We start from the raw sequence: 27,053 nt of genomic DNA, 5'->3' as shown, positions 1-27,053 counted from the left end.
TGTGTGTGTGTGTGTGTGTGTGTGTGTGTGTGTGTGTGTGTTGTGTAACCACTTAACCAGCAAAACCACTTAATAGTAATAAAGAAGCTTACTTCCTCGAAGTTCAAAAATCTCCCCAATCAGCATGAAACATGGTTCAGCCAAAGAGTCTTTCCTTCCATCCACGTCATCACCACAATCTGACAGGTCACTGTCCTCCTCTGCCTCCTCCTGGGGGAACAGTAAAGTCACAGGAAGCAGGTCACTCATCCAAGGAAGGTGATACGTTCTCCTCCCAGGGTCAATTCCGAATGATGCACTTATAGTTCAACCTCACACAATCCTTCAACTTCCCTACATGCAGAAACCTATGCATTTTCACAAAGAGGCCAAAGTGTATCTAAACTCAGGGCATTGATCCTAAAGCCTCATTCAAGGTCTAAAATAATTCTGAAAAGCCTCTGTCACTGTATTAATGAGGAGTGAATTCGGAGATAACAAAACAGCTTTCTAACCATTTTGAGTTTTAAAAGGAAGGCTTTTTAACTTGAAATATTTTAAATTCACTGTTTTTTTAAAGACATGTATAATTTAAAGTAATTTAGTTATTTTTAAAGCTCTGATTCAAGCTTTTATTCTGTACTTCAGCTAGTCTCACTTCTTGATCAGCGTATCAGCGAATTTCCGTTGAAAACTCATTTATGCCAGGCACCAGGCTAGTGCCAACGAGTGTGACGTGGATCCCGACTTTGAGAGGCCCTTAGCTCTGCGGGGAGGTGGCCAGCATGCACGTGGCTGCTTCTCCAAGCAGGGTGAAGAGCTGCAACAGGGGTGCAGACGTTAGGCAGTGGAAGGACAGCTGAGGAAGTTCACTCGGATGTGTGCGGGGGGGCAGCTGAGGCTGCGGGAACAAGCAGCGGCCCAACGACAGGGCCTTGGGGGCGTGACGAGCAGAGCAGAGCAGAGGGCTGAGAAGTCAGCGGCCAGAGGGGCACCCCCAGCTTCACGGCTTCACTGCACGTCCAGCAGCATCAGAGGCTGCAGGAGGCTGCCGGTCGGCCACTGGCCTTCCTCCTTCCGAGAGCAGTTTCCCGGAGTGACTGGGCCACAGGGTGAATCCCAAGAGGTGCAGGGATAAATGGGAGGTGACGGAGGGGAGGGGCCAAGTACGGCCAGATGTGACACGTGTGGCGTGCAGGAAAGAGGCAGGGAGGTGCCCAGGAGGGAGGGAGGCAGGCAGGCAGGCGGAACCCTGTGGTTCGCGGGCTCTGCTCCAGCTCAGGACGCGGCAAAGCAGACGCTCCTTTCCACGGTTACTTCCTTCTGTCCAAGCTCGTTAAACCAATTCTGGTGAAGAGGCGGTGGCGTCTGGCATTGAACTAAGGAGACGCCACATTTCGGAGATGGTCTCGTGCAGCTTGTTGGAGAGCCGAACGAGGGGCCGCAGGCCTCAGCCAAGTCAGGGGCCCCTGGAGGGAAGCCCGAGGGCCAGGCATGAGATGGCAAATGTCTGCAGCCTGTCTATTCACTCCTTCACCCACCCGCATCACTGCGAGGTGCATCTTGCTTCAGGACGTGACACGGCTTTCCATTCCCTCAGATAAAACCTAAACTCCTCAGCGCGGCGGCCTTGCCCCTCCTCCTACCCTCGGCCTCATTTCCTTCAGCGCACGCTCCCGAAGCCCCCCCTCGGCCCAAAGACCTGCTGACTGTTCCACACACGCACCCTCTGCTCCTGAACCTCAACGTTAGCTCCAAGCCCTCTGCGGTGCCGGCCCCCGTCCCGGGCGCCGGCCAGGCCACCTTCCGCAGAGGGCCTCCCACAGAACCTCCATCCACATGCCACTCACCTACCTTGTTATCAACCCTGTCCCCAGATATGACAGCAATGGTGACTCAAGGTATTTGCTTCCTCCCCATCTGTAGCAGGCCTTCCACAAACACCTGCCACATCAAACAGCCTCCAGAAGACGTGTGCTTAAATATGCTTCAAAAACGTACAACCTTCAGACAGCTCACCTCCTGATGGGAGAAGAAGTCGCGAGGGAGTCTTTCCAGAAACGAGGATAATGAAAACGTGGACTTTTTCCCCTGCACGTCAATAACCTTGAGGTAGTCAGGAGAAGGGCTCAAAAAGGCATAAAGTGCTTCACTCTGACACAGTCTTTCATCTGAAAGCAGATTCTGTGGGAGAAAGAGGATTAATGCCTCCTGCGTGGTTCGTCTGTGAGCTGGGAGCCACGAGGAGTGAAGGCAGAGTTGACTGTCCCGGGAAATTTACTTTCATCGTAATTCTGAACCTAAAACCACTTCCCTTTCCTCCTGAAATAAAATATATTAGATGAGTTCTCACCGAGCTTGATGGCAAACTGCACTCTGTGGGTTAACTGGAGCGCCCTGCTCGTGCTCAGGGCGACGTGAAGTCTCACTGTGCAAACTGCCTGCGGGTCCGGGGGCTGCCGCCTTCTAAAGTCATGGGTGTTTTCCGCACACTACACAAGGATCCCACCCAACCCTTTCATGGCTACGTGCGTGCGGACTTTGTACATGAGCTGAAAAAAGCGCTTTGGGTTGTCACGTGGTGGTAACTGCCTGGCAGCCAGTAGTTTTCTGTCCCTGTGCTCCACCTTCCCCAGGCAGCTTATGTTTACATAATTTTATAACAGTTTTTATTGGCCCATAAACTGGAAATGTGCTCAAGTTCTCTGGCCTTAGGAGAAAGGAAAGGAGAACGTGCATCAAGTTGACGTATGAAGCAAGTGCTACTGATAAGACAGGAAAATTAACAATGTGACCACAAGAACGTGTAAATGTCTGGTGCTCACAGATACAGGGTTTAGGAATAAATGAACCAATGAGAAATCCTGCCCCATGGATGATGTAACTCCCTGGGGGGCTGGTACACTGGGGTTCTGATAGCAGAACCCTCTCTGCTGGGAGAACAGGCTACATTCTGGTCCCAGAGGAGCTGGTCCATGACGTTCACATTATGTTTGCTCAGACGAAGCTTGAAATCTGATAAACCCTGTGACCCTCCCTAGAAAAGCACCTCCAAGCAGCCCAATAGTGCCACACTGGGGACGGAGGTCCCGGGCACCCCCCCCCCCCACCGCATTCCAGTGGTTGTCAGCTTCCTGTGTCCTGCGGAAGACTGGCCTGAAGATGGAGGTTCTGCCTCAGACGTGGGGAAGGAGATTTAGGGGACAGGCAGTTGGGGTCACTACTGCCTTCCCAGGCAGGCCCCCGAGCCTTTATTCCTTTTGTAGAGCATTAGATGCTCAGCTGCACGTGAGGGTGGGTTAGGAGTGAGACAGCCTCCCTCCACCTTGATTTCCTTTAGCTAATCTCCACTCCAGCACTCTTTTATTAAATAGTAGCAAATGATAACCAATGCTAAGTCTCAAATAATGCAATCAACGTAACTAAGGAAATCATTAAGGATGACAAGTCTTTGGACTAAGTTATATTCTATCATGAGGGAAAGTAATGAAATTGAACATGTATGAGAACTTAGAAATGTTCTCAAAGATTATGTCTATGGGGCAAGGTGTAATTGGGATATTATCACATCTTCAAGCTGAGAATATAATCCTAATTCCCACTCCTTCCCCCCAAAGGCTTAGAGCACGTTGTCCTACACAGGTGGAGTCTCTAAGAGGATAGTCAGTGTGAGATGAGGAGAGTAAAACATTCCAGGAAGAGCGAACAGCACGTGCACACCCAGAAGTGGGTGCCGCACTACTGCGGGGACGGCTAGAGTAAGCTGCCTGTGTGTGAGGGACGACTGGCTGGATTATTATCTATTATCACTATACCTCGAAGGGAACCATGTGTCATATATAAATACTCACACAGACACACACTCAATGGAATCCTCTTTTCTGGAAGGTCCTGTGGACCTAATAATATCTGCCTTTCAGACTAAACCTTCTGCATCTTGCTTTTCCTGTCTGCAGCTGGTGGGATGATATTTTGAAACTTCAGTCTGCTGTGTAATCTACCTAAAGTTATTAAATAGTGAGCACTTTCACATGAAGTCTTTGAGGAAATGAAAAGCAATTTAAACCATTACTTTCTGACTTACAGTCCTCTTGATCAAAAGACAAATGGCCCCTTGAGATGCCCCTTCCACCTCTTCAGGCAGATGGTCCCCGCCCCCAGCCTCACCCGCGCCACCTACTGGCAGCACAGAGCACATGCTTCTCTTGGCACCAGGGCAGGAATCACTAACCCATTTCCATCACCAGCAACCCAACAGGGGCACGAGTGACCCCTCCCTGCATGCCCCAAAGTGCAGGGGGCACCCCGGTCTCTGCAGCACAACTGGAAAGGCAGCTGAAGGGCTGGAAGCGCCAGACAACCCGAGACCCTCCCTCCTCCAACAGCAGAGGCTGGAAGGAAACGGAAGCATCAGCTGCAAGATCCCAGAGCTACACACGTGGGGCTTCACAAGCTTGGATTTTGAATAATACATATTCGTTTCACAAACAAGACCTTTAGTTCATCTGAACAATTTAATCAGGTACAATGCTTGAGTGGGTTTAATATTTCCTAGACGTTCTGAATCAGCAACGAGATGGTAAAAATTCTCTCCTATTACAGGAGAGAATTTTTAAATTCTCTCCTGTAATAGCATTTAAACATTAATGATTCTCTATCCCAGTTCTGCCATAATTAAACTTGGAAAGTTTTTCAAAGGTGCAATTATTTTATTTCCTGAGGGAAATATATACATATACATACATATATATATATATATATACACACACACACACACACATTTATATATTTATAAAAAATACATATATATTTAGAGAGAGATGAATATATGAGAGAAAAATAGTTAGGAACACTTGCAAGGGAACTCTAGCTAAAATGTACCTACTTTAACTATGATTCACACCCTGGTCCAACTGAATATAACATAACCTTTACTAAGAATTTGGCAACATCCGTTATTAAGTCTCAGGACTTCTAGCTACTACTGCACTGGCAAAAAGTGTTTCACAAGGCAAAGGTCCATGCCCCCCGAGAACTATACGGGCTTTGGGGGCCGTGGTGTGAGCAACTTAACTAGACCCTGAATACAGAGGCCCCACCTAAGGAAAAAATAAATAGTGGTTTGCTACTGGAGACAGTATACCTTTGTTCGGTCTTATGTTCTAAAGATAGAGTGAAAGAAACCAGTTATGCGTTTAGAGGAAATAAGGAAACTATCTTTAGAACCTTGCAGTAGGCAAGGATTTCTCCACAAGCACAAAAGGCATTCACCACAAAAGGAAAAAAAATGGATAAATTGGACTAAATTAAAATTGAGAACTTATGCTCATTAAGAGACTGAAAAGGCAACCCGCAGAAAGAAGATAGCCACAGCACATCTGCTCTGACAAGAGATGCACATCCAAAACACACACGAAACTCCTGCAAAGCGATATGGAAAAGACAGGCAACACGACAGAAGAGCAGACACAACTTTAACTTCACAAAAGAAACCGTCCAGTGTGGAGTGAACAGAAGCCTGCATGCCGCTGGTGAGAGTGTACAAACCGCTACGACCACTCACAAAAACTGAAAACCCCAAATGCCTAGGGATTCCCCAGCAGCTATTCACCGAAAGACAAGCACTGACAGCTTATTAATAGCCTCCACCTGGAAACTCTCCCAACGCCCATCAACAAGAGCACGAACAGACTGCAGGGGTTTCACGCCAGGAGAAGCCCATTCAACAATGAAAACGAGAACAAAAATGAAATCAAAGAACGGTCTGCAACTGAAATAGCCCTATGGGAGGACCTCAGGCCCACAATCCTGAGTGAAGGGGGTCCACGCCCTGTGACTTCACTCATGTGAAGTTCAAACCAGCTGTAAGCGCATGGTCGTGAGTCGGGATCACGGTCACCTGTGGTGACGCTGGCGGGACTGGTGACACTGTCTCTGGGACTAGGTGCTAGTTATGAGGGTGTGTCCAGTTTGTGAAACTGGAGAAAGCCGTACACATGGTATCTGCATTTTCTGTCTGTAGACTATACATATATATACACACATATACATACATATATCACCAAAAAAAAACAAACCCCAGAACCCAAAACCAAAGATATTTTGAGGATCTGTCCTGACCTGTGAGAACAGAAAGCAAACAGGCAAACTCTGAGAATGATGATGGTTCAACCCCCAATAACCCTCAAATAACTAATTTTCCTCCCATATCCAGAAAGTTTGCTTACCTGTAAAAACTTATTTAATTGATTCTTTGACTTTTCCATAAACTTTTGATCTACAGATTTGAAAGGCAGCTTGCTAAGAGAAGGCAACTGGACTTTTTTTAAAGAAGGGAAACACTGTGAGGGAAAAAAATTAAATGTTAGTATATTGAAATTACATTTAAATCTTTAAAAAAATTTTAGATTTTTAATAAGAACAAACTGAGTATCCTCTTTCTACACTACGTTCCTCTGAGACTGAAGACCTTGAAAACCTCCCTGTTCTAACCAGGCTCAAGGAATCTGGAGGAACAGGACATGTGACGAAAAAAGCTAACGCCTGTCCCTGGACTTACAAACGCCTGGAAGCTGGAAATTGTGGAGCTGGGCTGGGAAGGTGTGTCTGCACCACAGGCACGGAGCACAGTGTGTGGGGTACGGACACGTGGCTCTCAGCAAGAACTTTTCTCTTAGAATGTGCTCTGTTTACAACATCTCTGTAAAAAGTTATCAGGGTTGACAAAAGAAGACCATGGAGAGAAAGAATAACTCAGGTTGTAGCTTTATCACTGCCTTTCAAGGGCAAACTGCAGAATGTAAATATATTAATAATAATAAAGTATGTTAACAGATAATAAACTTCCCTCTGTGGATTAAATCCTGCATTTTGCCAGACACTGTGCTAGAGGCTGGGTGTGTGTAACGGCTCTGAGTCACCCCTACTTTACATATGGGACGACTGAGGATCGGGGCTGAAACCCACATCCATCTGGCCATCAAGTCTGGCCTCAGTACCCGCAGGACTCTGCAGCCTGCCCCTCAGACGCCGGGAGGACAGTGGGTTCCAAATGCTCCAGACGCTGCCTCTTCACTAAGGCACTGGGGCCACTGGAATATGCTGACTAGATCACTGGTGCTGAAAAGTAAGTGAGCACAGAGTCTGCCTGCAACGGCCTTCCCTCCTACTGTTTTCAGGGTCACAGCAGCCCCGACAGGGACCTATCACAGCTGTCAACAGGAAGAGTTCTTTCAAAAAATGAAAACTCCAAAAAAAAGAAAGTAAGAAAAGAAAAAAACTCACACAATACGAAATGCCAAAGGTGAGAGAAGAACCCAGGAATCAGGCCACAGAGGAAGAAATATAATGAGACAAAAGGACAGACGTGAAATTTTATAAGCCTTGTTTCCTCTAATGCTTCAGAGCAATTGTTCTTGATAGAAATTACTGATTAAAAGTGTTTTTAAAAAATCACCCTAGAAGAAAAGGTGAAAGGAAACAGACATATTTCCTTTGCAAAAGAAGGGTCTGAGAGGTGACCATAGGGTTTTACCAGCATCAGTTCATTCTGAGCAAGAGAAAAATGGACTTAAATGAAGGTAGAAACAACTGAAGAACACTTTAATTGCTGGGGTAAAGGGCAATTAGCTCCAGTAGATGGAGAGTTAGAGAAGATGCAACTCCTGAGAAAAATGGGAAAATCGTGAATGGAAACTAAGACAACCTGGATTCTAGTCCTGCTTTGGCCGTTATGTATACATCCTACTATGAGTCAGTTAAACTCTCTGGGATCACGTTCCCTCATCTATCAGATAAAAGAACTGACCTAGATTAGTAGCTTTCAAACATTTTAAACTAAAATCCACAGTAGGAAATATATACCACATTGCAACCCACAATGCACATGCAGATACATGCATCCATATATTATATAGTACACACACCTAGACATAACAATACACACACCCAAACATATACACATCCATACATGCAATACACACACCCAGACACGCAGTATACACATCCATCTATGCAATATACACACCCATACTTATACACACCCAGACATACAATACACACACCCAGACATACACACATCCATATATACAATATACACACCCAGACATACAATACACACACCCAGACATACACACATCCATCTATGCAATATACACACGCATACTTATAAACACCCAGACATACAATAGACACACCCAGACATACACACATCCATATATGCAATATACACATCCACACTTATAATATACACACCCATACTTATAATATATACACCCATAAAACCGAAGCAAAAGTACCATGAAACAGTGCTCATTACTACTACTACTGTAACTACTACTAATAAAAACAAATAATGTTTACTATGTGCAGCACGTTCTTCTAAATGCTCTGTACACGCTTATTCCCTTCATTCTTACAACAGCTCTGTGAGATAGGTAAGGAAGGCACTATTAATATCAGTAGAATACAGATATTAATAAAAAGAGGTATAAAGAGATAGAGTGACAGGTCCAGGTCACAGAGCTGGTAAATAGTAAAGCGAGGATCAAAACTGGATCCAAACTCGAGCAGCCTGGCTGCAGAGTCTGTGCTCTCAACCACCGCACTCTACTGATTCAATTCCTTTATGTGATGAAATGCAGTATATTCTATCCTCTTTCTATTGCTGCAACCCAGAATTGATCTCACTACCCGCAGTGGGTCACAACTGGCAGCTCTGAAACCAATGGCCATCGATGCTCCCCAGCTCTCCTCCAGCTCTGGGGTTCTGGGGGATACAACAGAGGTCAGACAATTATCTATCCTGAAGGATTTAGACTAGACTAGATGGTTGATCTTCAAGTAAATTTCTAAACGTCAAGCTGAAAATGCCACTTTGCCAGTATCAACAGCAAAGGAGAAGGATGAATCCGTTTGTGTGTAAAAATTGAAATGAGCTCTTAAATCTCTTCTTCAGTTATTCTAAATCTGTGTTCACAAGAATTCATACCTCACTAAGTTTCCGGTGTAAATTCTGAAACTCACTGAGCCTTCTGGGGACTGTCCAGTTCTTAGTTTCAACTCCTCCAACTTCTTGTAAGCTTACCGTGACAAAGTAACAGGGCATTTGTTCACCATTCTCTTCTGTAACCTTGGAAAAAACAGACGAACACAACAGCAACGAAAAGCACGGTGAGCGATACGGTAGGCAAGACGTTTAAGTGTCCCCCAGGATCTCCCTCTCCCTGGCATGTACGCCCCACACAGTCCCCAGGACTTGAAAATGATGGGCTCTATTCTGGCAGTTAGGGCATGTCACATGGACAAGCAACCTTAAACTAGGGCCTAATCCTAACCATGTGGGCCCTTTCAAAGCAGAGGGATTTCTCTGGCGAGTAGCAGAAGAGGAATCAGAGGAAGCACGAGAAAAGTCTGACATGTGCCACTGTAAAGATAGAGAGGGCCATGCGGAAAGGGCCTGGGAGTGCTGCCAGGAACTGAGAGCAACATCGTGCTGACGGCAAAAGAACAGAGCCCGCAGTCCCACGACCACCAGGAGCTGAATCCTGCCAATGACCTGAATGGACCTGGAAGTGGATTTTCCCCAGATTCCCCAGGCAAGAACTCAGTCTGGCCAACAACCTGATTGCAGCCTTACGGTGCAGAGAACACAGTCAGACAGCGCTGGACTTTCAACCTACACAATTGTGAGCTAATAAATGGGTGATGTTTTGAGCCATGAAATGTGTGGTAATTTGTTGTGCAGCCAAAGAAAACTAACATAGCAGACTTAACATCCTAACTGGGTTTCCTTGAAAAAGCAAATTAACAGGAAGCGAACAGGTGTGAGAGACCAAAACCTCTCTCAGAGAAGGATGAGGGTTTCCCCAGTTTAATACAGGATTCCACAAGCTGTGATTTCCATTTTCGAGAAATTTCACATTGGGAGACCTAATTTCCCCTACCTCCCAACTTAAGGTAATTCTTAAACACTTACACACACACCCTGTCATAATTCAGAATAGCCACCATTGCTCTTCACGTAAATGGATGAGAGAAGAAACAAAAAGGAAATACATTGAATCTAAGCTTGAATTAGTGTCATGAACCGAAATTAGAGACGAAGAATCAACAGAAAGGCAAGGGAAGGAGACAGAACTTGCTGAGCACCGGCTGAGCCCCACCAGGTAGGATCACCGTGCCCCTGTGAGGACGGCGGGTGGAGGCGAGCACACAGCTCACGGCGGCTCAGCCCTCTCAGAGCTCCAGGGAGGCTGGCACGAGGTAAACACATCCTCCACAGGTTCGCACACGGGGCTGCTTCGTGAACTCTCGGCAGTCCGGTGACCCCTCTGGGTCCATTTCCGTTATCTTTTCGGGAACCAAGGTCGCGGCAAGCCCCGAGTGATAGCTGATCACCAGGGCAAAGGGCCTCGTGAGGGTTCTTCCTCCTCTCCTGCCTCCCTCAGTATTTGCCTTTGGAAGATAGTTATAATAAACTGTGAAATGTCAGAGGCAGCTCTACGCAAAGGTGAGAAGGTGACAGAATGTGTGTTCTCTGCCCTCCAAGGGCCTCCTCTGTTACCTTTTGACATCACATCCCCTGAGCTCCCCCCTTCCTAGATGTCCGTCCCAGAGGCAACTCCATCTGCGGTGACCAAGCGTTTGTACACGGTATTCCAGGCTCTGTGCAACCTTCCCTCCCCACTGCCCTCCCCTCCCCTCAAGAAAGGTATCTGGCCCTGCAGCTCACCTTAAAGGGAGGCTCAACAAGCAACAAAGACACACTAAGGGCACTTGGTAAGCTCTCACGCAACACGTGTGCTGTCAGGCTGGCTCCTGGAGAACATGCGTGGTGTTGCTGCCTAAACTAGAAGGGAATTTAAGATTGTGAATTCTAAGCCCTTCCCCTGGTAAGAGTGTCAGGCCACTGAGTTGATGGGAAAAGCAGGGATGGACACATAAGTTGGGCAGGTGGGCCCTTGCAAATCTCAGGAGCTGAGTATTTGACCAACCATTTGAGGCAATGATGGGGCCAAACAGTCACAATGACTTACTCAGGATCTTGTCATTTGTGTGCTATACGGTGGACCGGACTTTCTCTTTTTTTTTAAATTAATTTTATTGGAGTAGAGTTGATTTACAATGTTGTGTTAGTTTCAGATGTACAGCAAAGTGATTCAGTTATACATATACATATATTCATTCTTTTTCAGATTCTTTTCCCATATAGATTATTACAGAATATTGAGTAGAGCTCCCTGTGCTATACAGTAGGTCTTTGTTGGTTATGTATCTTACATATAGCAGTGTGTGTGTGTTCATCCCAAACTCCTATTTTATCTCCGCCCCACCGCCATGTTTCCCCTTCAGTAACCATAAGTTTCTTTTAGAAATCTGTGAGTCTGTTTCTTTTGTAAATAAGTTAATTTATATCATTTTTAAAAATTAGATTCTACATATGACTGACATCATTATGATATTTGTCTTTCTCTGTCTGACTTACTTCACTTAGTAACATCATCTCTAGGTACGCTGGACCTGACCTTCATCTCCAGGTTTCGACAGTCGGGCAGGTGGGAAGGAAGGAGTTGTCAACGCTAACAATGTAAATGCATAGAGATATCTTTCCTTTAAATGAAATTATTTTTACAGACAAAAGAAAAGGGATACAGTGTATTCTGAAAACTATTGTCCCATATCCCTCAGAGAATAGCAAAGTATTTTCTACTTCAAGGGAAAACGTATTCATTATTAAAGATCTGAGAGCTATTGATGTTTGAGCCACTGAAGTCAGCAGGACGGATCAATCAGAAACACATTTAAAATTCTTCATCTCCAAATTTCAAGCACTGCTTTCCATTTTATTTCAACCCTCAGTGGAAAAGTAAATTGGTAATTCAAGGACATTAATTGTTCCTATCTGAAAGTTGCTTATGATTCCAATGAACAAGGACAACTTTCTGTCTGAAGTGGAGGGAGATCAGATCTACACCAGGCAACCCAGTAACAGCTCCCAGTCATGAACCAGAGTGAAAATACGGGGTGAGGAAGGCAAGACCAATGCAGTCTAGAAGAATGAATATAAGTTTTCTATTCCCAACCTTAATTATTTGGAACAAAATCTTGTCTGACCATATACACACTAACAAACGTAGTAAGGTAGATAGCTAGTGGGAAGCAGCCGCATGGCACAGGGATATTGTCTCAGTGCTTTGTGACAGCCTGGAGGGGTGGGATAGGGAGGGTGGGAGGGAGGGAGACACAAGAGGGAAGACATATGGGAACATATGTATATGTATAACTGATTCACTTTGTTATAAAGCAGAAACTAACACACCATTGTAAAGCAATTATACCCCAATAAAGATGTTAAAAAAAAATCTTGTCTGATAAAGTCAAACTTAAAACTTTGGAAATAAATACCTAATAAACTGGGAAGAAAAGAAGACAAACCTACCTCTCCACTGGTGATGGAGGCTTTCCACATACCGAGGTTCTCACACCACCAATCTGTTCTTGCCATGTGCAGCTGAAGTTCTGTGCGTTCTTTCTCTATTAGAATTATTTCCTCCTTCAACTTAGAAACAATCTGCCACAGGAAAAACATCCTGGGAGTTATGAAACCATCTAAAATGCTATGCAATTCAGCAAAGTAGCAGGATACAAAATCAACACACAAAAATCAGCTGTGTTTCTATACACCAGCAATGAACAATTCAAAAAGGAAATTAAGAAAACAATTCCATTTACAATAGCATAAAAATAATAAAATACTTAGGAATGAACTTAAGCAAGGAGGTGAAAGACTTCTATGATGAAAACTACAGAACACTGATGAAAGAAATTAAAGGAGACATAAGTAAATGGAAAGACATCCCATGTTCATGGACTGGAAGACTAAATATTGCTAAGACTCAATGCTACCCAAAGCAATCCACAGTTTCAACACAATCTCTATCAAAATTCCAATGATGTTTTTGCACAAATAGAAAAATCCATCCTAAAATTCATGTGGAATCTCAAGGGAAACTGAATAGCCAAAACAATCTTGAAGAAGAACCACGAAGTTGAAGGACTTACACTTCCTGATTTCAAAATTTACTGCAAAGCTACACTAATCAAAACAGTATGCCATTGGCATAAAGACAGACATATACCAATGGAATACAATAGACAGCCAAGAAATAAACCTTTGCATATATGATCAAATGATTTTCAACAAGGATGCCAAGACCATAAGTGGGAAAGGACAGTCCTTTCCACAAATGGTGTTGAGAAAACTGGATCATCACCACATGCAAAACAATGGAGTTGGGCCCTTACATAATACCATATACAAAGGTTAACTCAAAATAGATCAAAGACCTACTCGTAAGGCTAAAACTATAAAATTTTCAGAAGAAAATATGGAGGAGTTTCACGACACGGGATTGGCAATGAGTTCTTGGCTATGACACCAAAGGTACAGGCAACAAGAGAAAATACAGGCCAAATGGACTTCATAAATTTTTAAAACTTTTGTGCAAAGAACACTATCAACACAGTAAAAAGGCAACTCACAGAATGGGAGAAAATATTTGCAAATCACTTATTTGATAGGGGGCTGATATCCAGAATATATAGAGAACTCCTAAAACTCAACAACAAAAAACAACCTGATTCAAAAATGGGCAACGTACTTGAATAGACATTTCTCCAGAGAAAACAAATAGCCAAAAAGCACATAAAAAGATGCTCAACATTACTAATCATTAGGGAAATGCAAATCAAAACCACAATGAGATACCACCTCACACCCATTAGAACAAATGCTATCAAAAAACAGAAAGTGGGCTTCCCTGGTGGCACAGTGGTTGAGAGTCCGCCTGCCGATGCAGGGGACACGGGTTCATGCCCTGGTCCGGGAAGATCCCACATGCTGCGGAGCACGCAGGCTCAGCCTGCGCGTCCAGAGCCTGTGCTCCGCAACGGGAGAGGCTGCAACAGTGAGAGGCCCGCATACCACAAAAAAAAAAAAAAAAAAAAAAAAAAAACCCAGAAAGTAACAAGTGCCAGTAAGGATACTGAGAAACTGGAACCCTTATGTGCTGCTGGTGAGAAGGTAAAATGGTGCAGTCACTATGGAAAACAATACAGAGATTCCTAAACAATTAAAACAGAACTACCATATGACCCAGCAATACCCCAAAGAAGTGAAAGCAGGGTCTTGAGATATTTGTACATCCATGTTCAAGGCAGCATTTCTTACCATAGTGGAAGCAAACCAAGTGTCCATCAATGGATAAATGAATAAACAAAATGTTGTATATATATGCAATTGAATATTAGCCTTAAAAAGGAATGAAATTCTGACACATGCTACCATATGGATGAATCTTGAGTACGTTATGCTAAGGGAAACAAACCAGTCACAAAAGGACAAACACTGAATGATTCTACTCACAGGAGGTACTTAGAGTAGTTAAATTCATAAGAGGCAAAGGGAGAATGGTGGTTGCCAGGGACTGGGGGTAAGGGGATGGGGAATTACTGTTTACTGGGTATAGAGTTGCAGTTTTGCAAGATGAAAAGGAATTCGGGAGATGGATGGTGCTGGTTATATAACAATGTGAACATACTTAATGCCAGTGAACTGTACACATGGCAAATTTTATGTTATGTATACTTGGCTACAATTTTAAAAAATAAATAATTTTAAAAAAATTCTATGCTCACTGTCTCCTTGGATCTCTTTTAATGAGAAAACCTATAAGGTTATGCAACTCTGTAGTTTGAGGACAGCAGCTTTGCCTCAACTTTGCCTCATGGCTGCATGTTCAACTCTCCTAAACATGCAGCCCACAAGGACCCTCCTCAGAAAGGCTGCAGGAAGCACATCCTGCATTTTATCATCAGTAAGGGCTGTAATGTTCGGTTCCACAGTCAGCACATTTGCTCCCCAAGGGCAGGTGTTAGACTCTGTTTCACTGATTCTTCATGGTGACCAGCACAGCCTCCTGCACTTACTCATCGCTCAGGCTTCTGAACGCACATTTGAAAAGTGCCAGAGGAGATCACTTTGGGGAAGCAAGGAGTGCCAGCCATTCCTCCCTACATTAGGGAAGCCTCCTTTTTCGACCAAAGAGGCATGAACACAAAGCAGAAAGCCACACCACCCCTTGGGTGTGAGGAATGCCACAGTGAGATGCTGTTTACATTTTTTAAACTTTCAAATTCTGTTGGTTTCTAGCGAAACAATGTATTTCTTGCATAATTCTGTGAGGTGCTCTAAGTTGTACTTGTAGTGTTCAAAAGAAAAAAAATTTTTACGACTGTCCTTGCAGAGTTAACTCACTTCCAGAAACAACTGTGGCACAAGGGGAAGCTCAGCCCCTTCCCCAAAGGCACTGTAGGCAAGTCGGACAAAAGACACAGAGTTACAGCTGAGGATGGGAAAGAACCCCAAATCATAATAGTTAAAAGACAAATGCTTTGCTAATTCTATACTAGAAGCAAAAACAAAAAACAAAAAAAGCCAATGGATCTTAGAGTTGAAATTCTTTTTAAAGAAACACTTCTCAACATAAACTGAGAACTACTATTTATCAAATTAGAAAAATGGAAACTTTTAAAGACAACCTTGAAAGCAGAAGAGTTACCTTCTTGTCAGGTTTTGGTGCATTTTGAATAGAATTTAGAGCTTGCCTCTTATAGTCAAGTTTCTCATTTAGTTCTCGTAGTTTGTTTACAGCAAAACTGGTTTGTTCATTAATCCGACTGGTGCTGTCATCCACAGATTCCTCACCAGCCTCACCTCCCGGGTCCTGGGGGAAAACGTCACATGAACCACCATATCTTATAGTGGTGGAATATTCCCTAAGTATTACCTATAGTATAGGTTCTAGATCCTTACAATACACTGCTCCAAAGCACTGGATTCCACTAAGAATCCATGGTAGAAAGCCTAGAAGTAGACTGTTTTTTCTCAGCTAAGTGAAAAAGCAAAGGATCAATATTTAGAATCAAAGTAACTGGTATTTGGAATTGCAGTGAAAAAAAAGAAACATTTAATAGCCTAGCGAAAGGCCACACCACTATTTCCCAAATGGTATACCCAAGGGAACCTGCACAGAACAAGGAAGGCAACTGAGTTATCTTCCCAGCTCAACCCAAACGTTCTGTGCCTAAATTTTGACAAAAAACACTAAGACCTGGCTTCCTTTTGGGCTCCTAAGAATATTATGAAAAATTCACGCGTGTCCCTTTAAAATAGAATTTCCGGGCTTCCCTGGTGGCGCAGTGGTTGAGAATCTGCCTGCCAATGCAAGGGACACGGATTCGGATTCGAGCCCTGGTCCGGGAAGATCCCACATGCCCCGGAGCAAATAAGCCCGTGCGCTACTGAGCCTGCGCTCTAGAGCCCACGAGCCACAACTACTGAGCCCATGCACTGCATCTACTGATGCCCCCGTGCTCTAGGGCCTGTGCTCCGCAACAAGAGAAGCCACTGCACCGCAACGAAGAGTAGCCCCCACTCGCCGCAACTAGAGAAAGCCTGCGCACAGCAACGAAGACCCAACACAGCCAAAAATAATAAATAAATAAAAATAAATAAATTTAAAAAAGATGTGCGTGTCTTAATCTTCAGAACCTACGAATACATTAAAATAGAATTCCCAAATTCCCACTAGTGAAAGTATTTTCAGTATACACTTTGCTCAGTCCTTATTTTTACTAATCAACAGGTAGATTATTTTACAAGTAAAATGGTTAGCACTGAAAGTGACTTAAGATTCATAAAGGACCACAGAGTTTGGAAAAACCTGAACAGATTACCAGCAAATAGCATGTTAGTAATTAGATTCGTGAGCAGCAACAGCATGGAAAGAACTGCTGAGAACTGTCTTCTGGTTCATTTACTCCTTAACTTTCTTCCAGATTTTTTTCGTCTGATTTTTATTAATTGTAACAAACAGTAAAAGAAAATTTTCAAAGAAAAATAAAGTATTAATAATCCCAGAGCACCAAGCATTTTTGTATATTCTTTCTAATCCTTGTCCATGAGTATATATATTATGACATCATCCTACTCCTTGTATACATTCAAGAGGGTATTCTGCCTTTTTCGCATAATATACAAGGCTGTATATTTGAGGGTATTGTAGTCTTCCAAGTTATAACTGCTATGGCTGCATAATATTCTATGAATTGATAATATACTGAGGCATATCCCTATTGCTATGGGTTGATTCTGCTTTTTTGCCTTCCCAAAACCTAAAATAAACTCCACTGTGCATAAACTTTTTTTTTTCCTACATTTTAGTTCTTTTCATAGGATAAATTTCTAGAAGTGGGACTACTGCAACAAAGAGTAGGAGCTTTCAAAAGATCAGTGATACACACCACCCTGCTCTGAACGCTGGGTGAAGATGCACATTTTTTCACGTTTGTTTACTATTTATTACCTTTCATATTAACTGTCAGTTCAAGTCCTTATTCAGTTTATCTGTTGGGTATTAATTTGGACAAACTTTTCACAACATTTGAATATTAACCATTTTAATTTCTGAGGTAGAGAGATCGGTTTGTTTTAGCTGTGCTAGCCTAAAAATAAAATGCAAGGAGTAACGAGTTTTGGACCAATTAGTTCAGTGGTTTTATACACTGAAAATGTAAAGAACCAAGTAACAAAACTTTTTTTCAAAAGTCTGAATGAATGAATTTACCAACAGTTCAGAGACATCTGCTTCTAATACCATCATGAACAAGTACCTGATTCCTCAGGGCTTGAGATACAGTGAACTGGACAGAAAGAAAGAATCCAAGATAAATTACAATCTTTCTATATAAGGTGATTCTAAAACACTTTTCCTTTGTACCTTCAAAACCTTCAAACTCATATAGGTCATTAGTAGTAAAAGGGAGACGGCAACTGGGGCTATCCAAAATGACCCAGGACACTATAAGAAAATCAGACTTCAGGTATGGCTGGACAAGGTTTCTTTCAAAACATCTTAATTTCATCTGATTTTTTTTAAATTCCAAAATATTTCCTGCAGACTCCTCCTGCATCCTCTACCTCTCCTCATTTCTTCCCCGTCCTTTTTGTCTGTTCTCCAGCTGGACTGTTGTGCTAATGATTGTCTTACTTGGTCACAAATGTCCCACCCCACAGATTTTCTGCCCTCATTTTCAGGAGTCAAACCCAGCTGTGTCTCAGGCAGACAGAGCAGGGGGCGGTCTCTGACTCAGCAGCGGCTGGTGGTACCCAGCTGGTCAGAAGGACAAAGACAGAAGTGAGGACGAGAAGCAACAAGGAAATTCAACTTAAAGTTCCACTTAAAGTGCTGTATGCTAAGATGCAGAGAATGGACTTGAGGACAGGGGGAGGGGAAAGGGTACGCTGGGACAAAGTGAGAGAGTGGCAAGGACATATATACACTACCAAACGTAAAACAGACAGCTAGTGGGAAGCAGCCGCATAGCACAGCTCAGTGCTTTGTGACCACCTAGACGGGTGGGAGGGAGACGCAAGAGGGAGGGGATATGGGGATATATGTATATGTATAGCTGATTCACTTTGTTATACAGCAGAAACTAACACAACATTGTAAAGCAATTATACTCCAATAAAGATGTTAAAAAAAAAAGTGCTGTATGCCAAAAGATAAAGGTGCACACCAAATCTGGCTCACAAAATCTGCACCCACATAATCATATTCAAAGCTTATCCACTCAAAAGGGAGCAGAAAGTTAAACATGACTCACCATTTCATCCTTGTTGGAAATCAACTGGGAGACATGCTTTTCTTCCTCTTTTATCATCAATTTCTCATACAGATCACTGACAATAAATGAAGGGTAATACCTATCCTTCAGCATCTCATAAACGTCTCCCTGGATTTTGCAGAACACTTCGATTCCTTTATTTCCTACAAGACACTGCTGGATTTCTTTGTAAAGTGATTTTTCCACAGATATTTCTTTGCTCTCCACGAAGAAATTCTGGTAAATTTCACCAACTAATTGTGGAATTTCGTTCTGAAAAGACAGGAAGATGAAGAAAGTAATACCATCTCTGAGAAAAACTATTTTCTTCTGAATTATCTGCATTTTAAAGGTGGAAGGGAGACATGTAGAATGTTGGATGAGTGTGCAAAGGCTTTTGTGGGCACATTCAGGGCCAAGGGGTGAGTGTCAGACCCTGAAAAAACAACTGGTTCCTTAAAAGGAACACTTTACGTTGAACAGTTAACAAATGTAATTTCTTTTTAATGCTGGAAGGAAAAAAATAAGAATGAGAACAGTTCTCTTCTTGCAGTGGATTCCTTCTCATAAATCTCAGTTCCACAGGAATACAATTGATCAGCTAAATTCAGTATGACTTTTTCATCCAGTAAAAATAATTAGAAATGCCAACTTCTCACTCCAGAAGAAAGTCAATATAATAATTGTATAATTAGGGCTTCCCTGGTGGCGCAGTGGTTGAGAGTCCGCCTGCCGATGCAGGGGATGCGGCTTCGTGCCCCGGTCTGGGAAGATCCCACATGCCGCGGAGCGGCTGGGCCCGTGAGCCATGGCCGCTGAGCCTGCACGTCCGGAGCCTGTGCTCCGCAACGGGAGAGGCCACAACAGTGAGAGGCCCGCGTACCACAAAAATAATAATTGTATAATTGAAAGCAAGAGAAATATTCTTCAGAATGATGACTTACTACATTGTAATCAAGCTTGTATTACACAGCTTGGCCTTAAACAAGGTCTCCGCCTAAGTGTACTAAGCCTAATTCGGAAGTGCAAACATCTCATAAACGTAACCTTTACATTGCCGCTATAGACACTTACTAACTCTAGAAATGTTATGAAAAGTCTTGGACGGTAGCAAAAAATGAAGACAAACGACTTAACGAATATTATGAATATAACAAACAATCCGGAAGTTTTACATCCAAATCAGTGTTGCTAGGTCAAAATACAGCTATTTGAGGAAGCTATATCCTCTTATTGCATTGACATTTTTCAACTTGTTTTCAGTAGTTTAGGAAAATTTTTTAGATTGCTCTTTTCAATATTCCTCTGAGAGCAGCCAAAAGTCAAGCTTGTAGTCAAGTCTGGTAAATAAAATATGTAATAAAGTTGGCAAATATAATATTGAGTAAAATGAGGTAATTTGTGGCTTATAAATGAACAATGAAAGACATTCCAAAGAAGATCTAAAAATACTATGAGACTGGATTTAGTTCCTTAACCAAAGTAGTTTGTAATTTATGATGTATTTTAAGTTGGTATTCAGCCCTAGCAACATTCATATGAAGTGCAAATGAGTAATTTAATGTACATAGTGCTGTTTATGCTTACTTTAATAAGCCTCTCAAGAGTGGCATGGACATATATACGCTACCAAATGTAAAATAGCTAGCTAGTGGGAAGCAGCCACATAGCACAGGGAGATCAGCTCGGTGCTTTGTGACCACCTAGGGGGGTGGGATAGGGAGGGTGGGAGGGAGACGCAAGAGGAAGGAGATATGGGGATATATGTACATGTATACCTGATTCACTTTGTTTTAAAGCAGAAACTAACACACCGTTGTAAAGCAATTACACTCCAATAAAAATGTTAAAAATAAATAAGCCTCTCAAAATGCATGTATTATATATGTTGTACATATTGTTATATATGTTTTTAGACATATATATATATATATATATATATATATATACACACACACACACATATATTTCACACTCTTCAATTTAACTCTTAAATATATATCGAGAACTTGCCAAGTGCAAAACACAATGCTTATTGTTGGGCTTTGTGCTGTAATAGGCATCTGTGACCAAAAATTATTTTTTGTCTTGCTTAACACAATCATATTTTAAATTAAATAAAAGGAGGACAGTTGTGTAAAATGTGCACATTATGATATTAAAAATAACAAGGTTATGAGATTGAAGTATAGGTGATAAGACCAAATTTATTGTAATAGCCATGTGGGTAATAAGTATATGCCTTTTTTATAATGGGTTAAAAAATAACTACCTGAAACTAAATTCAATAATTGGGAATATTTGTAAATCTTTTTTCCTTGACTACACATTCAAAAGCACTTTTTGTAAAAATGAAATCTATTTCTATTTACCATTATGGGCTAGAACATAATGCCGATAATATATTTGGTTTAAAGTATTCTTTTAATGTATCTTATCTTACAGCTTGATTAAGAAACACAGACATACTGCCTAACATACAAGTTTTCATCAGCTAGTGATTAATATTCCTTTGGGCCTATATATCCTACCTTGTGAGCATTCTTTAAATATTCCACAGACTCCCAAAAGCTAATCAGAGCTCTCTTGTCCATCCTTTCCATGTATGTTCGAAAGTGCTCTCGGTAGGAAGCATTGGCCAAGATATCTTCGAACTGAAGAATCTATGAAGGAAATTTAAGAGACAGTTTTTAAAAATCAAATTTTAAATATCAGTTTGCTTTAACTTCCAATGGATTACTTTCTACATTCAGGAAAAAATGTCTCATTTTCTAAGTTCATAGTCAATGTAATAGGGTACTTCTCTCACCTTCCTAAATTTTAAATTTAAAAAGTTTACTGAATATTCAAAATGCACATATTCAATAAATACCAATTTTCTATTAATCATTCATTCATTCAGCAGAAGATTTATTTGGCATCTACTCTGTATCAGGCACATTTCTAGGAAATGAAACAGACAAAAATCCCTGCCTTATGGGATGTATTGCTAAAAGCAATCGTGCCAATAATAGAAAAAGTGAAGAGAAATATATAAAAGACCAGGAAGCTGGAGCCTAATAATTTGGCATTTTTGCTTTCCATCCTATTTTCATATAGCTGAGGAAATCTACAAATGATTTCATACCTTGTCTTTTTGTTTATAATATCACATTCGTTTAAAAAGATCTTTTGTATGCATTTTAATTGGCCCATAAAACTACTGTAGAGATGTATCACAATTACTCCTTTGTTTACTATTTTGAATGCTTACAGAAAAGAAAAACCACTATCTGAAGACACAGTGAGATCAATCTTGAGTACGGACTGCTATAATATGAGAAAGCAGATGAGCTTCATCATAATTCATGACTCAACTAGGAGAAATGCCTCAAATTAATTTAGAAGGAGTTTAACTCCTATATCCTTAGTTATTAATTAGTAATAAAAATGATGTCTATGAATACTGCAACGAAAAGAAAACTTACATTTAAGATTTTTAAAATTAATATTGTGGCAATTGGAAAAATTTCAGAAATGTTACCAGTTAAGATCTTTCTAAAATCAAGTGCATATGATCAATGCATGTTCAACTCTTTCTGCCACTGACAGTAAGTCCTCAATCTGTTCTGTGGACAGAAAGGGGCAGGCATTTTTCTAATAACTTTTGATAACTAAGTAATCAAAAGTGATCCCTTGCTACAGACCATTAATATTTAGGATTTAGTTTACTAACTTTGGGAGACCGTAGCATGTATCCTCACTTTATGTACACCTACCAGCGAAGCATTTTTCGGTACAAATCCTAACTGTACAGGCTCCAAAGAAGTCTGAAGGCTCCCATGTCGACTCTGGCTGGGAATGACAGATCACTCAGACAGCAATCCATTTTTAACATGGGGAGGAGCTGAGCAGGAAAGACTCTCAACAATTCTAAGGAAGTCTTCCCAGTATAATTTCATGGATTGAAATGAATTTCAAGTTAGATACAAATCCACATGTTTGCAAAATCAAGTCCAAAACATCTTCTAAATTAGCCACTTTTAGATTCTTTTATTGTCTTATGAACACTCTTATGTTTAGTTCTAAAAGTGCAAATATATGCAAATAAATGACAGCAAATATATCTCAAGTCTAACTGAACATCTGATGTATCTCATATCTTAGTGGTGAATTAACCAAGTTCTCTACTCCATTTGTTCTCTATTTTCTCTTGAAGCCCACATAAGCCTTTCACTGATTCACACCTACACTAACGGTGTGGGTCTGTGTCACCAGGATAAGGAGACTGCACACTTCTGAGTCAAATGTGTTAACGTGAGATGAACTCAATCTCATTGTGTTAATGTAAGATGAACTAATCTCAGTAATTCTGAGCCTGTTGTGTGGAAGTGGAAAGAAAAGACTGGGTAGGTCCACGTTGACACTACTGCTAAATATATGATTAAAATATATATATCTAGAGAGAGAGACAATGTAATACCAATTAACATTTACTAAGGGCTTCCATATAGCAAACACTGTGCTCTTGCATTAATTTCCTTCTGTTGGATCAGCACGTTTCCTTCTGTCCTAAGACTTCTGGTAAATTCTGGGAGGGCTGATGCCACAATCAATAATCTCTGGGCAGAAGACAAAAAACTGTCCTGGTGGATGTCACATATGCCGAAGGCCATGAAGTATTTCAGGCTGGAAGGTAGCCTATGAAGGCAGATTGTTCTTTATTCCCCTCAGGGATTTTTATTTACTCCTTTTTCACTATCTCCCAAACCCCCTGGATCTGGTTTCATGATGCATACTCTATTAACTTAGTTTTATGTTTTGTGTGTATTACCCCTTGACCAGCAGGTTAATTTTTCTCTAGGAAATATACCCCCCAAGCACTCAAAAGGACCACCAGGCCTAGAAGAGTATGTAAATGTGCTCTTAATACCCCCAACATGTTACCAAGAGGGACCCAGGCCCAAGATTCTCTAGCTGCCGAATACCTACGATACACTCATGAGACTATCTACGGCGTACTAACGAGAATGTGGAGAATTAGGATCTTGGGACTAATGTTTTATCCCAAAAGGAGAGACCACAATTGGGTTCCTCTTACATTTATAACATCACTAAACATACCCCTGAATAATTACTGCCAGTAATAACAAATGTTTATTAAGTGCTCATTATATACCAAGTACCATACTTACCATTTTATGTGCATTGTTTAATTTAATGATTATCATGCCCTGTAGGGTACGTACAGTTAACCCTACTTTACAAATAGAGTACAGAGAGGCTAACTAACTTGCCCAAAGTCAATCCCCAGCAGACCTGGGATTAAAAGCCAGGCTTTCTGACTCTGTAGCACAGCTTCTTAACTATAATAAAATACTTACTCTCTTTAAGAAATTATCTGATTTGTATTCAGGCCAAAAAATTTAGCAAACTAAAAACAGTATGGAAGTCAAGAAGGAAAGATGGACTGAGAGCCCTACAAGAACAACATGTGAGTCTATGTTCTGGAATATATGTCTTAGGTTAAGTACCAAGAAGTGAAAAGATTGTCTATGTGATTAAAGCCGTGTTCGTAACAAATATGAAACGGCAAAACAAGAAACTACAAAGTTCCACCTTCTGGCTTTGAGGCCCTTCCCCCTCATCCAAGGGCCCGTCCTCTTGCTGGTCGTAGGCAGGGCCTCCCAGGATTCTGATCCTCTTCTCACACTGCTTCTTTGCCACAGTCAGTTGGTTAATGTATCTTTTCATGTTCCTGGCCCTCAGGAGATCAGCCTTCATGGCAGCAGTCTCTTTACCTTGAATGAGATAGATGGATAGTACACATTCAGAGGACAAGGTACAAAAGAGGGAACACAGCGACTGTGGGCCAAATTAATGTCTGATGTGGTACATTCTGAGCCGCAGTGGGTACTAAAGGACAGCCACTATGGAAAACAATATGAAGGTTCCTCAAAAAATTAAAAATAGAACCACCATATGATCCAGCAATTCCACTGCTGAGTATGTATCCAAAGAAAATGAAAACACTAATTCAAAAATATATATGCACCCCAATGTTCATAGCAGCACTACTTACAATAGCCAAGATACAGAAGCAACCTAAGTGACCATCAACAGATGACTAGATAGAGAAGATGTGATACACATATCTGGTGGGTTGGCCAAAAGGTTTGTTTGTTTCCGTGAGATGGCTCTAGTAGCACTTAGTTGTCTTTAACTTCATTTGAAACAATTTCGTTAGATTGTATGCGTCAGCTGTCACATCAGCGTGCATTTAAAAAACGACTTATCAAGAGTGGTGAATTTTTATGTAGCCATTTTAATATTGAAAATGGAAGAAAAAAGCAACATTTTTGGCATATTATTCTTTATCATTTCAAGAAAGGTAAAAACACAACTGAAATGCAAAAAAAGATTTGTGCAGTATATGGAGAAGATGCTGTGACTGATCGAACGTGTCAAAAGTGGTTTTCGAGGTTTCGTGCTGGAGATTTCTTGCTGGAAGATGCTCCACAGGCGGGTAGACCAGCTGAAGTTGATACAATTAAATCGAAACAATAATTGAGAACAGGGCTTCCCGGTGGCGCAGTGGTTGGGAGTCCGCCTGCCGATGCGGGGGACATGGGTTTGTGCCCTGGTCCGGGAGGATCCTGCGTGCCGCGGAGCGGCTGGGCCCGTGAGCCGTGGCCGCTGGGCCTGCGCGTCCAGAACCTGTGCTCCGCAATGGGAGAGGCCACAGCAGTGAGAGGCCCGTGTACCAAAAAATATATATATATATTGAGAACAATCAATTATACCACGTGGGAGATAGCCAACATACTCAAAATATCCAAACCAAGCATTGAAAATCATTCGCACCAGCTTGGTTTTATGTTAATTGCTTTGATGCTTGGGTTCCATGTAAGTTAAGCAAAAAAAACCCTTCTTGACCATATTTCCACATGCGATTCTCTACTGAAACGTAATGAAAACGTTCCGTTTTTAAAACAAATTGTGACAGGCGATGAAAAGTGGATACTCTACAATAATGTGGAACAGAAGAGATCGTGGGGCAAGCGAAATGAACCATCACCAACCACACTAAAGGCCAGTCTTCATCCAGAGAAGATGATGTTGTGTATATGTTGGGATTGGAGTGGAGTTCCTCTATCATGAGCTCCTTCCGGAAAACCAAATAATTAATTCCAACAAGCACTACCCCTGACTAGACCAACTGAAAGTAGCACTCGACAAAAAGCGTCCAGAATTAGTCAAGAGAAAACACATAATCTTCCATCAGGATAATGCAAGACTGCGTGTTTCTTTGATGACCAGGCAAAAACTGTTACAGTTTGGCTGCGAAGTTCTGATTCATCCGCTGTATTCACCAGACATTGCACCTTCAGATTTCCGTTTATTTCAGTCTTTACAAACTTCTCTTAATGGAAAAAATTTCAATTCCCTGGAAGACTGTAAAAGGCACCTGGAACAGTTCTTTGCTCAAAAAGATAAGTTTTGGGAAGGTGGAATTATGAAGTTGCCTGGAAAATGGCAGAAGGTAGTAGAACAAAAGGATGAATACACTGTTCAGTAACGTTCTTGGTGAAAATGAAAAATGTGTCTTTTATTTTTACTTAAAAAACCAAAGGCACTTTTTGACCCACCCAATATATATTATGGAATATTACTCAGCCATAAAAAGAATGAAATGTTGCCATTTGCAATGTGGATCGACCTGGGGGCTATTATATTTAGTGAAATAAGTCAGACAGAAAAAGACAAATATTATATGTTTTCACTTATATGTGGAATCTAAAAAAACTAAAACAAACGAATGAATGTAACAAAACAGAAACAGACTCACAGATACAGATAATAAACCAGTGGCTACCAGAGGGAAGGAGTATATGGGGAGGGCCAGCACAGGTGAAGGGGATTAAGAGGTACAAACTACCAGGTATAAAATAAATAAGTTACAAGGATATAGCATACAGCACAAGAAATATAGCCAATATTTTATAACAACTTTATATGGGGTATAATCTATAAAAATAGTGAATCACTACGTTATAGGGCTGTCTCTGGACTACCCATCCTGGACACTTCGTATGAATGGAGTCACACACTACGTGGTCTACGTTGACCAGTTTCTTGGACACACTGGGTAGCTCCCTGCTCCGGGCTTTACTATCCATCCTCTCAGCCTGGCCCCTTCATCCCCCAGGAATCTGCCTGGCTCAGTTCCCCGCCCCCTTCAGGTCCCTAGTTCATGGTTCAGGGAAGACCTCCCTGGCCACTCTCTTTCTACCTGCAACCTCCACCCTAAAACACCAGTCTTCTCCCGTCTTTCCTTCTCTAGCACAGCGGTCCCCAACCTTTTT

At 41.8% G+C, this 27,053-nt stretch overlaps 1 protein-coding gene across 3 annotated transcripts in view; it reads right to left on the bottom strand.

Annotated features, from left to right (window-relative positions):
* The window catches only part of SNX25 (sorting nexin 25), a 112,041-nt gene that overhangs the window by 8,600 nt on the left and 76,388 nt on the right, over positions 1 to 27,053 (bottom strand). The window contains exons 7-16 of one of the 3 annotated variants that reach the window (XM_082863964.1): positions 24,307 to 24,488; positions 21,240 to 21,371; positions 18,709 to 18,981; positions 15,600 to 15,764; positions 12,419 to 12,550; positions 10,712 to 10,828; positions 8,969 to 9,109; positions 6,207 to 6,320; positions 1,999 to 2,163; positions 93 to 210 (exon numbers count right to left, since the gene is read on the bottom strand). In XM_082863964.1, the coding sequence (XP_082720090.1) occupies positions 93 to 210; positions 1,999 to 2,163; positions 6,207 to 6,320; positions 8,969 to 9,109; positions 10,712 to 10,828; positions 12,419 to 12,550; positions 15,600 to 15,764; positions 18,709 to 18,981; positions 21,240 to 21,371; positions 24,307 to 24,488 (1,539 nt within the window). The remainder of the gene's footprint in view (positions 1 to 92; positions 211 to 1,998; positions 2,164 to 6,206; positions 6,321 to 8,968; positions 9,110 to 10,711; positions 10,829 to 12,418; positions 12,551 to 15,599; positions 15,765 to 18,708; positions 18,982 to 21,239; positions 21,372 to 24,306; positions 24,489 to 27,053) is intronic. The other 2 variants (XM_082863962.1, XM_082863963.1) reach the window with 2 other exon arrangements.

Source organism: Leucopleurus acutus, assembly GCF_964270905.1.
Source record: "Leucopleurus acutus genome assembly, chromosome: 21".
Lineage (NCBI taxonomy): Eukaryota > Metazoa > Chordata > Mammalia > Artiodactyla > Delphinidae > Leucopleurus > Leucopleurus acutus.
This window is presented reverse-complemented; position numbering and strand designations above follow the sequence as displayed.